The sequence below is a fragment of the Pogoniulus pusillus genome, chromosome 24, assembly GCF_015220805.1.
Source record: "Pogoniulus pusillus isolate bPogPus1 chromosome 24, bPogPus1.pri, whole genome shotgun sequence".
NCBI lineage: Eukaryota > Metazoa > Chordata > Aves > Piciformes > Lybiidae > Pogoniulus > Pogoniulus pusillus.
The window spans coordinates 18,825,370-18,841,694 of record NC_087287.1 but is presented as its reverse complement, the minus strand read 5'-3'; the positions used below and the strand labels follow the sequence as shown (position 1 = coordinate 18,841,694).

At 45.2% G+C, this 16,325-nt stretch overlaps 1 protein-coding gene across 1 annotated transcript; it reads right to left on the bottom strand.

Moving 5' to 3' along the window:
• Positions 1-289: 289 nt before the first annotated feature.
• On the bottom strand, positions 290-12,945 carry LIN7C (lin-7 homolog C, crumbs cell polarity complex component). The gene is made up of 5 exons (XM_064163854.1): positions 12,871-12,945; positions 6,255-6,373; positions 5,134-5,205; positions 4,553-4,762; positions 290-2,120 (listed from the first exon to the last, which is right to left on the bottom strand). Exons 1-5 carry the CDS (start codon positions 12,905-12,907, stop codon positions 1,965-1,967), a joined length of 594 nt encoding a protein of 197 aa, XP_064019924.1. The 5' UTR covers positions 12,908-12,945; the 3' UTR covers positions 290-1,964.
• Between the last annotated feature and the right edge of the window lie 3,380 nt (positions 12,946-16,325).

Sequence of the window (16,325 nt, the reverse complement as noted above, 5' to 3'; positions counted from 1 at the left end):
CAGCACAAATAAGAATTCTCCAAGTCAGAAGCAGTCAGTAATAAAACCCCAGACAAGTCCACAGGTCAGGGTAACCTGGTCATATAAACCTTAGTACATTTTACTCTTATAAATGTAAGAATAATTTAGATTCTAACTGTTCCAAGACCAATGCACTCACAGTCTGCAGATAAGACTACATACTATAAACACAAGAGATGTATGACAACTAAGACGAATATTTCTTCCAACAGCAGAAAGTCAGGGAAGCATCTGGAATTCTTTTGCACTGCAATAATCTATCTTCTGTTTATAAAAATACATCTAGGGAGTCAATCCAGAGTTGCATACACAATTACATTTCCCCCCCCCTTCCACTGCTTTAAAATTAGTACAAAATAATATAAGTTAGAGGAATGATTGTTGCAAATTTGTAAATGCTGGCTATTAGAAAACCATTCTAGGAGAACACCAACTGTAACTTATTTACAGGTGAGGTAATACAATCTCCAGAGTAACCAATTACAATTTAGCAGAAGTGTAAAAACAACATACTCACCAAAACACTACAAAAGGTGGTATCATTATCAGCTACAAAGTAGATTATGATTAGGTTTTGTAGTTGATACACAATAAAAGTGCCAAAAAAATGCTACATAAGAATCTTTCCCACCCTCTCCCCCCCCCCAGAAAAAATCATTCAGCAAAAAACCTGCAGATTCTATGTTAAGTAATGCCAAAAGAGAGCAGGAAAAAAGGGATGCCAGTTGTATAGGTATGCTTTTGTCTTTGAGAAGAATCTGCAAGTGTATTTTCCTGCTTAAAGGTCTGACATGAAAAAGACTGATTAAAATAGGATCAATAGGAATCCCAACACCGATGCTTATCCAGGGTATCTGAGGCCGTTTTCAAAGTACACATTCCTTTTTAACTGTGAAACGTGTGGAGACTGAAAACATTCTCAGAAAGGCTGAAGTGCCGAGGGTTGTTGTTGTGATCAGTGGCACAAAGCACTGCTGAACTCACCCCAGGGGTCTGTTTAATTAATTCATTGCTTTCATTAACAACATGGGTGATGAGACAGAGCACGCTCTCAGCAGGCCCTTCAGAGGGACTTCAGCAGGTTGCAGAATGGTAAACACGAATCTCCCAAAGTTCAAAATTGAGTAAGTGCAGAGACCTACACCTGGGGAGGAATCACCCCAAGCACCAGTATAGATTGGGGGGTTGACCAGCCAAAACAAAGCCTTGCAGAGAACGATACCACATGACCATGAGACACTGCGTGCCCTTGTGGTAAAGGAGCCCAGCAGTCTCCTGAACTGTATAAGGAAGAGCCAGAAAGTTAAGGGGGATGATTCTTCCTCTCTGCTCAGCCCCAGTGAGACACAACTCACGTGCTGGGTACAGTTTGGGATTCCCCCGTTCAGTATAGCCATGGGCAGAGCACAGCATGTCCAGTGAAGGGTGACAAAGGTGATTAAGTGATTGAAGCACCTGACAGATAAGGAGAAGCTGAGAGAACTGGGATTGTCTAGCCTGAAGAAGAGAAACTTGAGGGGTGATCTTACCAACGTGTGTCAAAGCCTGACAAGGAAGAGTAACACAAGGGCCAGACTCTTCTCAGTAGCATCCAGTGAGTGGACAAGAGGCAGTGGGCACAAGTGGAGATACAGGACGCTCCACTTCAGTACAAAAATGGCCCTTTGTAGTGTGAAGGAGATCGGAAGGCCAGAAGAGGTTGCTCAGAGATCATCTGGAGTCTCAAAAGCAGCCTGTCACAGTCCTGAGCAACCTTCACTAGCTAAACCTCCTGGGGGCACGGGGGTTGGACTGGAGGAACTCCAGGAGTGCCTCCAACCTCAATCATCCCACGATTCTCTGAAAAGGTCTTTTGTAGTCCAGGCACTGGATCAACTGAGTCACAAAGCCTCCTCTCAAAGGTCCAGGGAAGACAGTTTCTCTCACGCTTCCTGCGGGCAGTGTTAGTTCTGCTGCCTGCGTTTCGCTGATCTCATTTTTTCAAATCTTGACTCCATTTCTTCCAGGACCTTCGGTGTGTATCTCACCACTAATTTAACCTTGCCTTGAGCAGCCTTCAGCAGCTCTACTGCTTTCTCGTGGTGTTCACCTTCAACGCTCTGCAAAGCATAAACCGGTAAGTCTGGCATTAGCAAGCTCACATTGAAAACACTTTGGTTTTATTTCTTTCAATTTTGGACAACTTCTACATAGTCAACTCTTGAAGTATTCTAGCTTGAAGACTGCACAACGTCACTCAACTTCAGGATTTATTCTTCAGCAAGTCAATAAGAAGCGACAATAAAGAGACTAATTAGCAGTCACCAAAGAGTAGTGCAAAACTCTGGGTTAGGTTTCTGCTCAACTATTCAATTTCATATTTATATCCACTAAGGATAAGATTAGACATTTCTGAAATTACACTCAAAAAAGAAAATCAATGACTTCAGGAAGACACTTAGAGGTCTAGACTATTTTTCCTCTTTTGGCATGCATTTTAAATTCAGTAATCATTGACACCTGTGAGGTAATTGCAGTTTTGATGGTAGCCGAGTTACAAAGCAGGACTGCACCTACTGGGTGCCTGCAATAGAGTAGCTAACATGCAGTGTGCTGCACATCTTAGTGCTCCACACACCTCTCAGTAAATGCAAAGTACTTGAGTAATTTTCTCTAAGCTGATTAAAACCAGCTTAACCCAGTGCAATAAGAACAAAACTAAAATACTTTCCTAAAACAACTCTCAGAATTTCTTAGAGTTGTATCAGATTGATCTAATTAAAGATATTAAAGCAACAGCTCAACAACTGCATCGGAACAGACACTCCTGGACAGCACACATTCTATCAGCAAAACTTATTTCTCCCAAACTTATGAAACACAATGATGGTACTACTCCAAGCCTACCTCCCACTGGTGCTATTAGAAGCTAGAAGGCAGGTGATGCACCTGTTGATTGGAGGGTTTCCCCGTTACTATAAAGTTACTTACAGAAAGAAAGACAACAGTTAAAATAGCCCAAGTTATTTCTCATCTATCAGACTTAAGACAACACACACATCTGAATGTTTTCATTTCTGTTCTTCAAGTGGATGTGCAGGTTGTTCTGTTTCAACCTGGTAACAGAAGGGTTGTAAAGTTCTATGTTTAATTATATCAAAACACTTCAAATTCTGGACTACACTCAAAATCTCTCAGCTGAAAAGTAAGTTTGTTTTAAGGCACACTCACTGCAATCTCAGCAGTGCCAATTTGCTTCTTTATTAAATTAGAAATTATAATTACAGGGAAATGTCTCTAGTATGTATTAAGGGAGCAGAAATCCATCTGGAGACATCAGATGGTTCTTCTAAGACCACATCAGCATTCTCAGCAGTATTCTATGCACACACTCACTGTTCTTACAATGGCTGTATCTATGTGTACATGTGCAAGCACACACACACGGTCACTGTCACCTGTACTAACTGGTGACCATGTTCAGTTTTGGATGGAGTAGGTGAAGAAAGCCTCATCTGAAGACAGTTCTACATCTGTCCTTCAAAGCTTCAAAGTAACAGAAAGGTCAAGGATAGTTGTGTCACTACCACCATGATTTCTCTTATGCTTCTGAAGAGGAGAGCTGGACTCTTAAGGACTAGTCAGGAGTTACGTCAGAGATCTGTGCTAACAGGGACATCTCAAAACAGAGGCACCCAGCAAGTCTCCGTTCCTTTTGTGTGTCAAAAAACTCTGGATGTGGGTTAAACAGCACAGAAGTAGCTTGATCCCTAGTCTTAAAACTGGGTTTGCAGGTGTAATGATGAAAACATTAATTTTAAGCTAAAATACAGCTTCTTTGTAACTAAAAGCAAGGGTTTGGGAGGCAACATGCATTTGAGTAGCAGCTGCCTCAATTCTGTCCATAGCCTCCTCTTTCCAGTCACTCTGTGTTTTGCTTTTTGTACTGTAACTCTTCAGAAGAGGACACTTATTAAAAATAAACATCCACAACAGCACTTCAGACATTTACTCCTTAAAATATGCTAAAAAGCCTCTGCTTTTGAAGCTAAGTACATGTAAGTGGACAGAAAAAAAAGCCACCACAACCACACAACTGAAGATAACATCACCTTGTAGTTCTGCTCTTATTACACCCTTCATAATGCAGTAGCATTTTTACCAGGGGAAGGAGAAACTGGTCAGTGTAATAAACTAACTACTTACCTTACATGGTGCAGGAAATTATTGATTAAAATCTGCACCATGAAACTTGGTTGCAAAAGGAAGCCAGAACAGCAATTACTACTTCACAAAACAATACTCTGACTGAATGTACAGAACTACTCAAAATCTCTAATGCTGATCTAAATATTCACTTCCAAGTTGAGGCAGTCAAGCAGTGCATAAGCCTACACAGCTCTACAGAAACCTGAACAATCTGTTCTTGCAGGGACAAAAAGAAAGGCCTTGGGCAAGATTAGGAGGAGCTGGAGCTCGTGCCGTGTGCATTCTTTGCACGCCCCTAAGTGGCAGCCAGTAGATACTACACAAAGTGAAATCCAGCTCCTACCACTCCATTCACAGAAAGCAGCTGGTCTCCACGTTTCAGGCCTCCGTGCCTATCAGCTATACCACCAGGGATAATCCGGGAGATGTAGATCGGAGAATTTTGTTCTTTGCCTCCCATAATGTTAAATCCAAGACCTTCTTCTGTTTTGGGTAGTTCAACCACTCTGGGATGGGAATGACCTTCGCTAGCTGCAAATGCAGCTACAGTGGCCTGTAAGAAACAAGATTTTCCTATTTATAAGAAAATATAAACTCATCAACTAGACACAGTGAGAGGGCTGAAAGAAGTATTTTTATCTCAAAGCACTTAAATGTTACGAGGAATGAGATTCATTCTCTAGATATCAACATTAGCATAAGTAATTTAGAACTCCATGAGTGAAACTAAAACAGAAGAAATATCAAAATCACAAGTCTTTTGTTACATCTTTTAATAACCTGTTAGGCTTGTTCATTTCATCAGACATCTAGATATAACACCCTTCTGCATTTCTAAATAATCTTCTGGTTTTTCAATAATCATCTTCTGCTTTAAAAATAGCAAACTACTGTATTTTACACCAGTTACAGCTTGGGTTTTACCTTTGCTGTCGCATTAGCTCTCACTTCTGGGCTGCTGCTGATATCCACAGTTTCGTAAACATGTTCATACACCTTTAGAGACAAAACAGGTTAAGGATGGGGAAAACAGGTAGTCTTCTGCTTAGACAATAACAAAGTATCAGGTACAACTCTAAAATGTGTAAAGTAAAAAGCACACATGTCCAGGAAGATGTTACTTTGATTCCCTACAAGGACAACCCACCATACTATGAAGATACAACTCTGAACATCCTTACTGCTCAGTTAATCCATTCCTATTTAGGTCTCAAGCTGTATCTTCCCTTCTCCCGCACCACAAAGACCTCACTATGAATTTAGAAATACTTGGGGATAGTCTAGCACACCTGCCTGGAGACATGAATGACTTCTCTTGTTTGATTCAAGATGGAACTCTTCAATAAGGATGTATGCAAATCCCTTAAGGACAGCTCTTCAAAGTTCTATTAATAACACATCCCTCTTTGCATACCCTTAAATCTTCCTTCAAATGATGTAACTAACTGACTATCTTATGAAAAAACGTTAATGAATACACAGAGGCAGTAAGAATACCAATGAGGTGCTTCACTGAGAGCTAGCCCACATCCTCACATCTATCTGCCAATCACTTGAACTCGCTAAGCAGTAACACACTGTCCTGGACAGACTGAAAACAGTAAGATGGCACCTGTGTCTACAAACAGTTCTTTTAAGTCATTCCAGGTGTTACCATCAGTGGCAGCAGGGTATATTCAATCACCTAAAAATTTCCAGAAGAGCACCTGCAATGAAGGTGAGGTGGTGCAAGGCTCCACGTCAGGGCAAAAGAGGAAAAGCAATTGGTACCTCGTCCATTGGTGCATTCTGAGAGGGTAACAGCCTGCTAGATGTCAAAGACAGCCCCTCAAAATAGTCACTAAAGAACATTTGCTCCTGAGCTGTTATTTAATACACCCACACTATCCCAAACTACCTTCTTTTGGACTGTTCTATTAAACTCTGTGAAATAAACTCAGCTTTTACAAAGAACAAAATCAGATTATTGCACTGGGCATGGAAAGGAAAAAGTAAACCACATTTTTTTTTACCTCAAGGTAACTGCTTACATCAAGTTCACTTACCTCCCTTACAGCATTACAGAATTCACTTTGAAGGACTTTTTGCAATGCCTGTAGCTTTTGTGGTGGCACTTCACCACTTCTCTGTAATTTTTCCAGCAGCTCAATTGCTCTGCAGATGTCTACGGAAAAATAAAGCGCTATTAATGAAGAATGCCTGAGGAAATTCAAGGTTTGTTTGGTTTGTGCCTGTTTTGTTTTTTTTCCTCTTTTCCTTAAATTAAAGGAGCATTTTGTGCATGTGTGTTTGTACATACTTTAAAACTAGGTATTAGTTTCATTTCTCCCACAAACTCTGCTTTCACAAAATGTTACAGTAAAACACTCTACTTCCAGACTTGTAAGTCAACCGCAGCAATTCAACCTTGTCAAATACTCGAAGGTATCACTGCAATTTGCATCTTACAAAGATAAACTGACATTTAAATCCAACTGAAATATTTCATTGCTATATAAATTATCAACATTTCATATGTATAAATCTGTAATTATCTGCTGCATGGATAACATTGTGTTAAAACTAGCTAGATTGTCACACATGCTGGTAAACATCCATTTTCTATTCAATAAATTAGTTCAAGAGTACACTCAATATTTTCCATAGACCAGGGCTGAAAATTATCTGATTTTACCAAAGTGCTCAGAAAAATAACCAAACTCCTTTTGACAGTGTCAGATGAAAGAGATTATCTCATAGAATCACAGAATGGTTTGGGTTGGAAGAGACCTCCAAAGGTCATCTAGTCCAACTCCTCCCTGCAGTCAGTACTCCAGCCTCCTGATCATTTTCATGGCCCTCCTCTGGACCAACTCCACCTCTGAAGCTTAGAATCTCCATCCCCAGGCCTCCTCCTTCTAGTTCCTAGAAATATGTTCCCTTCACATGGTCCATAGTCTCATAAGTGCAGATGCTGCTTTGTGAAAGTCCCCATGAAGAACTTGCTTCCAGATCAGTACAACTCAAGACAGACAGCAAGTGCTGTGTGACACGTTCCTGCCAGCTCTACAAGAGCAGAACACGTTCACATCCCTCACTTGTCCTTTCAAAGTGTTCCACTAGTGATGATTCTGAATCACACAAGTCCTTGAACAGGAGCAGAAGAGTCTCTCAGAACGGCTGATGGAAAGGATTGCCTTCATTACCAGAAAGGCAAAGCAGCAGTGATTAATCTACTATGTAAGGAAGGCAGAGATTGCTTTAGAAAAAGATGAAGTCTGGAACACTGCTATGTCCCAAATGTGTAACTTCCTTTCTTTTGCAATTAACCTTTAGGCGCTCATTTATCATGTGAATGCATGTCTGCTCACTGGCATCGTGTCAGCACAGACAATAGACATGGACTTCACCTAAAGGTCAAGAGTAAGAGGAGAGAATTAACGTCACAGGATGAAAAGGCAGTGGGGTGTACGTTCTGACTTGAAGTGTGCTGGCAAGAGACAACCCACAGCAATGTTCTGTCCACTTTGTCAGCTACCAGTCAGACCAAGTACTGAGCTGAGATCAAGTCAATTAAGCAAGGGACAACTTAACCTCCCAGACTGGAAACCAATTTTTCATGGAAGAATCACAGAATAAAAAGGAGCTGGAAATTACTCCTGAAGACCATCTCTAGTCCAACCCCTCTGCTAAATCAGTTTCACCTAGAGCATGTTTCACAGTATCCACCTCCAGTGGGTTTTCAAAGTCTCTAGAGGAGGGCAGCCTGGTCCCGTGCTTTGTCACCCTCAAAGTGAAGAAGTCTCTCCTTATGCTCAGGACTTCTTGTGTTCTATCTAGTTTGTGACTCTTGCTCCTTGGCATGTCACTGGGCTCCACTGAAGAGTCTGGCCTCTTCCTTTTGACATCTACCCTTTAGACATTGATAACCTCAAGAAACTGAAAACTCCTTTCAGTCCTCTCCAGGCTAAACAACTCCAGGTCTCTCAGCCTTTCCTCATAAGAGAGATGCTCCAGTCCTCTCACCAACTTCATAGCCCTCAAGTACTGTCACCACAGCCAAAGACATGAATGACTTCAGAAGACAGTTAAGGTTTCTGTGCATTACAAGAACTTGGTAGATTTTGGCAAGCATTTCCAAGCTTTACAAGTATCAGTTATGCAAAGACATCTCAAAGCCTAAATTTTAGTTACCACTGATCTCAGGGGTACACAGAATTCCTTTCACATGCATATTTGCTGTTCTACAATTACAAAGAATATTCTGAAATGCTTCTAAAGCTTTTAATTTCCTAACACAGTTCATTTCATTTAACACACATAATCACAATCCAGAATCTCTTTAATTTCACCAACTATTATTTATCTTTTGACCTTTCTATGATGTGAAATCACCAACACTCTTAGCAATGCTTGTGTTCAGCAACAGGAATACAAATTATCTGAATTTCAGAAAGTCTTGCACTGAACAGCTTGAAGTAGTCATCAACAAGTAGTAATAGCAGCACTTCCAGTCCTGCAACACTCCATCTATTCTTGAAACAACCTAGTCTGTATGTGAATGACAATACAGCTGTCACTTAATGCAGATGTTTGCTGACAAATCACTAACACAAAGCTTACAGTTCTATGCAGTCACTCTCCAGCCTGTGGTCCATGCACCATGGTAAGCTGTGAGGTGCGTGAACTTGTGTTTCATTGGGATACTGTATGCAAGACACTTCAAAGGGTGACAGGAATCCACTGGTCCAAAGAGAACCTGTAGAAACAGTCTCCAGAAGTCCATTTGCTAATTTCTCCTCTTTTTTGACCTCTGTGTTTCATCAATAAGCTAAATACATTTCCTACCCAGACCTCTTCTAACAGACATAATGCTTAGCAACAAAGCATTTCATACTCTCTGGTAGAATAGGCTAGTTTGGGAACCAGATGTGTCTTTCATGAAGCACAGACTTGGGAGCACAGAATCAGCTTGTCAAAAAGTGACTGGAATACAGAGCTGGATTCCTTTTAGACGAAACTGAAGCAGGAGATGCACTTCAATAACAAAGGGCTTTCAGATCAAAAGACCAAGCTGCCGCGGTAAAGTAAAAACCCAAAGCAAATACAGTATGACAGTTAGGTCTCTACAGACCTCATTTTATCACACTGCACCTCTTGCTCAAGCAGATACATGCAATGGATTCACTCCCAGGCCACATTTTTCCCCAACAGTTATTTTGGTTTACTCTGTTGACAGGACCCTGCTATACCAGTTTGAAAGGGAAGTGAGCACAGCTTTCTCCCACAGAACTGCATTAAGCACCATCAGCCAAAAGCTGAAGATTCAGTCTCTCTGGAAAGGAGCAGTGTTTGGCTGGGAATGAGTGGCAAAACACAAGTCTCATTTCAGGAGAAGACTGCTGACTGCTCTGATAACGCATTTTGCTTCCTCCTGAACTCCTGCTCAGGATATCAACAACTGAAAGCTGTCTTCCTCACAATACTAACACTACAGCTCAGCCAGCTGCTTGGCACCAGACAATGAAATCGAGTCAGTCATCAGCAAGTGTGCAGATGACACCAAGCTGGGGGCAGATGTGGCTGGGTTGGAGGGCAGAAGGGCTCTGCAGCAGGACCTTGACCGCCTGGTCAGATGGGCAGAGTCCAAGGGGATGGCTTCAATAGCTCCAAGTGCAGGGTGCTGCACTTTGGCCACAACAACCCCATGCAGAGATACAGGCTGGGGTCGGAGTGGCTGAGAGCAGCCAGACAGAGAGGGATCTGGGGGTGCTGACTGATACCTGCCTGAACATGAGCCAGCAGTGTGCCCAGGTGGCCAAGAGAGCCAGTGGCATCCTGGCCTGCATCAGGAATGGTGTGGTCAGCAGGAGCAGGGAGGTCATTCTGCCCCTGTACTCTGCACTGCTTAGACCACACCTTGAGTCCTGTGTTCAGTTCTGGGCCCCCAGTTTAGGAGGGACATTGAGATGCTGGAGTATGTCCAGAGAAGGGCGATGAGGCTGGGGAGAGGCCTTGAGCACAGCCCTACGAGGAGAGGCTGAGGGAGCTGAGATTGGTTAGCCTGGAGAAGAGGAGGCTCAGGGGAGACCTTATTGCTGTCTACAACTACCTAAAGGGTGGTTGTGTCCAGGAGGAGGTTGCTCTCTTCTCTCAGGTGGCCAGCACCAGAACAAGAGGACACAGCCTCAAGCTATGCCAGGGGAGATTTAGGCTGGAGGTGAGGAGAAAGTTCTTCCCTGAGAGAGTCATTGGACACTGGAATGGGCTGCCCGGGGAGGTGGTGGAGTCGCCATCCCTGGAGCTGTTCAAGGCAGGATTGGACGTGGCACTTGGTGCCGTGGTCTAGCCTTGAGCTCTGTGGTAAAGGGTTGGACTTGATGATATGTGAGGTCTCTTCCAACCTTGATGATACTGTGACACTGTGAAATTATCCCTAGAGGATTGTTTCAGTGATGAATTTGAACAAGGAACAATATTAAAGTAACTCCAGAGGTATTTGATTAAAAAAAAAAACCACCACCACAAAGTTCACTGTAAAATGGAATCGACTCAACTAAAACATGGGTCTTTCTCTTAACCTTTTGATCTGTTTTATGTCATCTGCCTGCTCTTCACAAATCATTTTGTTACCACAACACACTAGATGGAAGTTCTGAAAAAAACACAAATGCATTTGAACTAAAAGAATGTGGGGAAAAATAAGCCACCAAGGTGCTGCCACCCCAAGCACGTGTGAGCAAAACACACAAAGAGGAAAACTGCAGCATCCTCAGAGACACTCCTTATTAACCACCTCCACTGCCCATGCTCAAACAGCCTGGATTCTCAAAGTGTACACAGAGTTATCACACATCACCATCAAACCATAAGAATAACTTGGAAATGTTAGATGCTGTTTCATCCCTGCCCTCCACTGAATTTGGGTGCTGGCGTTCGCAGTGCATCTTGAAGGAGTGAGCAGATGGGGGAGAATGAACTGCCCTGATTGCAAGCCTCTGGCATGCATTTGAAATTAGCTTTTTCAATACTACTCGTTCTTTTCCTATGCTGCATGACAGAATTAGTGACCTTTACTTTCAAGCTAATGATGAATCATTATCAGGTTATCTGCAGTCAACCCCATATAACTGACAGAGGTTATTTACTCCTGAAAACAAAGCTCTTGCTTTATACTGTGCTCTCTGTTCTTAAAAAGACCAACATGCCAGAAGATTAAACAGCTCCTTTGTTCCAGGGAACTGCAGATTTGTTTGTTTTCATGGACAGAGCATAGCAGCAGGGTAATGAGGTGGAGAAGGATGCTGCCCGAGGTTTAACTCCACAGACCTACCAAGAGCAACTAATCCACTGCCAAAGCAGCTGCCCTAATTAACAAGCTTTGGAGTAGGGAGGGGAGATGTGCCCAGCAGTGGGAAGCGAAGTCCTTACATAAGTCACTATTTACAGGTCTTTTCTCACACACTACAAGTCTTGTGCTTGTGGGATGAGAAGGAGGGTCAGGCAAGCAGAACAATCAAATTCTCTGGTAGCAACAAACACAACGAAGTGGGGATATACAGCATGTTTTATACCCCTACCAAAAAACACCTCACCTTGTGAGCAAAGCTGGTGGTCCCGATAGGAACAGCGGGGGGGAAACAGTCGGTCCCTCCAACCACCTAACTCCTTTCCTTTTCAAAAACGGGAGCAATCATTCTCAGCGTTCTTTTCCCATTTAAATCCTATTTTTGTGACTCCTATTTTCCTAAATACACCATTCATATATCCTTTCATAAAGGTATGTGCTCACTGAGCGACTGCAGACCTTACACAGTTCCGAAGAACCACTCTGAAGGAAGTTTAGCACCGATTCTTGAAAGCCCTGCACGAAAGGCACAAGCACCCACACAAACCACCTAGGTCTTGTGTTTTAAGTTTCCCTGCTAACTCTAGTTACACACCGCACAGTATTAACCACCAAACTAAGGCTGCAACATGGAGAATCAAGACGAAAACGTAAATGAGAGGGTAATGGAGTTGAGCAGAACCGCGAACAAGTGTAAGAAAGATCCCTGCATGAGTCTCCTATAAAGACAAGTAAACTATCGTTGCTAAGGCGCTGCTTAAGAGTGCGAACGTAATGCTAAGAATTCAGGTTTCCCTAGGAGAGAATCAAGGAGTTAAGAGGCTGAGTCAGGAGCTGGCAGAAGCGTTGACACTAGACAAGACTAAGGACACGCTTGTAGCGGTCTGGGGCCAGTGCATCTATGGAAACCCAGCCCCGGGCTGAAACGCGACAAAACCCTCGGGGGCTGAATGATAAAATTCCGAGCGCCAAGACCCGCCGCGACAGTTAAGGAGCCAGAAGCGAAAGAAAACACTGCCGAAGCAGCTACCGCACGGCTGCTTGTCAGTGTCTCCGGGGGAAAAGAGCCGCCCGGTGCCCTGGGGCGGGCCGGAGGAAGCAGCGCCGCCACCGCTGCCCGCTCTCGCCTCCCCCGAGGCCGCGGCACGGCGGGGGGCCGCTCACTGACGCCTCAGGCCGGAGGAAAGGAACCAGGCAGGCCGCCACAGTAGCCGGGGCCAGACCCCAAGCAACGCACCCCAGCGCCGGTGTGGGGCAGCGGCTCCGCTGCCGCAGCTCGCCCGCAGCAGCCAGCGCGGCGGCAGCGCTCGCCCCTGGGCCGCAGCCAAGCTCACCTCGCTCCAGGCGCACCGGCTCGCCCAGCGCCGCCATCTTCTCTGCGCCGCGGCCCGCACGGGAAGTGACGCAGCGCTGGCGGAAGGGCCGCAGGGGAGGGCGGCGCTGGGCATGGCGGCGCTGCCGGGCGGCCTCTTGGCCGGGGGCCGCTGCCGCGCTGGCCGCGGGGGTGCAGCGCCGTGCGAGCTGCGCAGGGCAGCAGCGGGACCGTGCCGAGCATGAGCGCTGCCCGCCCGCCCTTCTCGGCACCTCCTGGCTCTGAGCTTCAGGTGCCGGCCGAAATCGCCGCGCGTTCATCCCCTTTTGTTCAGCCCTTAACCATAGAATCATAGAATCAAGCAGGTTGGAAGAGACCTCCAAGATCATCCAGTCCAACCTAGCACCCAGCCCTAGCCAATCAACCAGACCATGGCACCAAGTGCCTCATCCAGGCTTTTCTTGAACACCTCAAGGGACGGTGCCTCCACCACCTCCCTGGGCAGCCCATTCCAATGCCAATCACTCTCTCTGTGAAGAACTTCTTCCTAACATCCAGCCTAGACCTCCCCTGGCACAACTTGAGACTGTGTCCCCTTGTTCTATCGCTGGTTGCCTGGGAGAAGAGGCCACCCCCCACCTGGCTACAATGCCCCTTCAGGTAGTTGTAGACAGCAATGAGTTCCCCCCTGAGCCTCCTCTTCTCCAGGCTGCACACCCCCAGCTCCCTCAACCTCTCCTCATAGGATTTGTGCTCCAGGCCCCTCACCAGCTTTGTTGCCCTTCTCTGGACACCTTCCAGCACCTCAACATCCTTCTTGAATTGAGGGGCCCAAACGCTACTGAGGACTGATTGTACGCTACAGCCGGGGTGCGAGTAGCCTCCTGCGTGCCCGGACTGGCCCTGCAGATGAACTCCAGGCATAGATGTTGTCTGCGTTTGTGAAACGTCTACAGGGTGCTTTGTGTTTCGTGCTTGGCAGCAGTGCGTGAGGCGAAGGTAGTGTGTTTGCCTTCCGTACTGCATCTGTTTGGAGCCTGTGGCTCTCTGTTCAGTCTGCACCAGGCTCTTGTTGTGCTGGGGAAGGAAAACCAAACTACTCCAGAACGTGCATTCCTGTAATGTGATGGTTTGGGTGTTCCCTGCCCCCCTCACACTTCAGAAATCACCCAGACTAGACTCAGTCAGGCTCTGGGAGTATAAATGAAGCTATTTATTTACAGCTGGCACAATACACGAGCAGATATTTACAGTATATGCAGTTATAGAAACAGAGAAGGTAAAAGGTGATACAGAAGCTCAACTCCCCTCCAGAAACCTGAGTCCCTGTGATGGTTTGGGCTCTTACCCGCCCCCCCCACACTTTGTATTTGCCCCAGCTAACTCAGACGGACCCTGGGAATATAGATGAAGCAATTTATTTACAGCTAGCAGAATTTGCAAGCAGCTATTTACAATATATACAGTTATATACAATTATATACAGAAATATACAAAGGATAAACAATACAAAAGCACAACTCCCCTCCCAGAAACCTGAGTCCCCAGGAGGGGCTCTCAAACCACCCCAACACCTCCCCCCGGCCCTCTCAACCTTACCCCAGTTCTCAGGAAGAAGAGAGGTGCAGCCAAGAGGTTAGGGAGCAGGGTTAGTAGGAGCAGGGTTAATGAGATGTGACCAGGTCTGAAGGCAAAGGCAGAAGAAAAAGACAAAATGGAGAAAAAGTCTTTCTTCTTCCTAGAGTTCTCACTGTGACTGTGAGAGAAGGAGACACCATGTTTTCATTTCACTGCCTGTTATCTAGTTCTTTTACCAAAACATTCCAGCTTGCTTCTAACTAGCACAGTCCCCAGGAGGGGCTCTCAACCACCCCCGCACCTTCCCCCTGCCCCTCTCAACCTTACCCCAGTCCTAAAGAAGAATAGAGGTTCAGCCAAGAGGTTATGAAGCAAAGGTGGGTTAGGCCAAATGGAAAGTGAGGTTAAGGAGATGCAGCTCAGTCAGAAGCCCAAGGCAGAGTGAGACAGAATGGTGAGAGTGTTATCTAATGTTTTCCTTTCTTCTTCAGCAGGACTCTGAGGGGATTAGACATCACCATTGTTTTCCTTTCACAGCCTATGATCTAGTTCTTCTCACCAAAACATTCTAGCTAGCTTCAAGCTGTCTTAATTTATTCTGCGAGCGTATCTCTCCCGAGTTCAGCTTTGGTTTTGTCTGTGTTTTGTACTTTTTGCTTTGAAAGGCAGTAGGTCTGCAAAGTGTCAGCTAATGTGACAGTGATGTACTCTCTCCTCCCTGTGATTCATCTTCATGCCAGTTCCTCTCGGTTTGAAGGATGCTGCATGTACATTGAAATGAAAAGGTCACAGGAATGGAATTCTGCAGGTCGACAAAATTAAATCCTCACAGACTGGTTTCTAGCAAGGAAAAAAAAAAGTGTTTTAGCAGCTGGAACCATAGAATATTTCTGGAATGAAACCCAGATGTTTCTGCCACACTTGCTGCAGGAACCACCATTCTCCTACAAGTGATTGAAGTTTTAACTAGCCTGCTCTGGCTGTGGACAGGTGAGCCCATGAAGAAAAGTCAATGTTCAGCAATATTTCATTAATCCTTCCAAAAGACATGATAAGAATACATGTTTAAACAGACCCCAGGTGGCCAAGAGAGCCAATGGCATCCTGTCCTGCATCAGGAACAGTGTGGCCAGTAGGACGAGAGAGGTTATTCTTCCCCTGTACTCAGCACTACTCAGGCCACACTTGAGTTCTGTGTCCAATTCTGGGCCCCTCAGTTCAAGAGAGATGTTCAGGTACTGGAAGGTGTCCAGAGAAGGGCAACAAGGCTGGTGAGGGGCCTGGAACACAAACCCTATGAGGAGAGGCTGAAGGAGCTGGGGGTGTGCAGCCTGAAGAAGAGGAGGCTCAGGGCAGAGCTCATTGCTGTCTACAACTACCTGAAGGGAGGTTATAGCCAGCTGGGGTTGGGCTGTTCTCCCAGGCAACCAGCAACTGAACAAGGGGACACAGTCTCAAGTTGTGCCAGGGTAGGTCTAGGCTGGATGTTAGGAGGAAGTTGTTGGCAGAGAGAGTGATTGGCATTGTAATGAGCTGCCCAGGGAGGTGGTGGAGTCAACCGTCCCTTGAGGTGTTCAAGAGAAGCCTGAATTGAGGCACTTAGTGCCATGGTCTGGTTGACTGGATGGGGCTGGGTGCTAGGTTGGACTGGATGATCTTGGGGGTCTCTTCCAAACTGGTTGGTTCTGTGATTCAAAGTAGCATTACTCTGGCTTCAGTAAAGAATCACAGAATCAACCAGGTTGGAACAGACTTCCAGGATCATGAGTTCAACCTATCACCTAACCCTTCTAATTGACGAAACTGTGGCACTAAATGCCTCATCCAGCCTCCTTTTAAACACCTCTGGGGATGGGGACTCCACCACCTCCCTGGGCAGCCCATTCCAGTGGCAAATCA

Excerpts from the sequence above, each read along its gene's own strand:
- LIN7C (XM_064163854.1), bottom strand. The coding sequence starts at position 12,907 with ATGGCGGCGCTGGGCGAGCCGGTGCGCCTGGAGCGAG. Across the intron at positions 6,374-12,870 it reads GCCGGTGCGCCTGGAGCGAG|ACATCTGCAGAGCAATTGAG; the intron begins GTGAGCTTGGCT and ends ATTTTTCCGTAG. Across the intron at positions 5,206-6,254 it reads TCTGTAATGCTGTAAGGGAG|GTGTATGAACATGTTTACGA; the intron begins GTAAGTGAACTT and ends TTGTCTCTAAAG.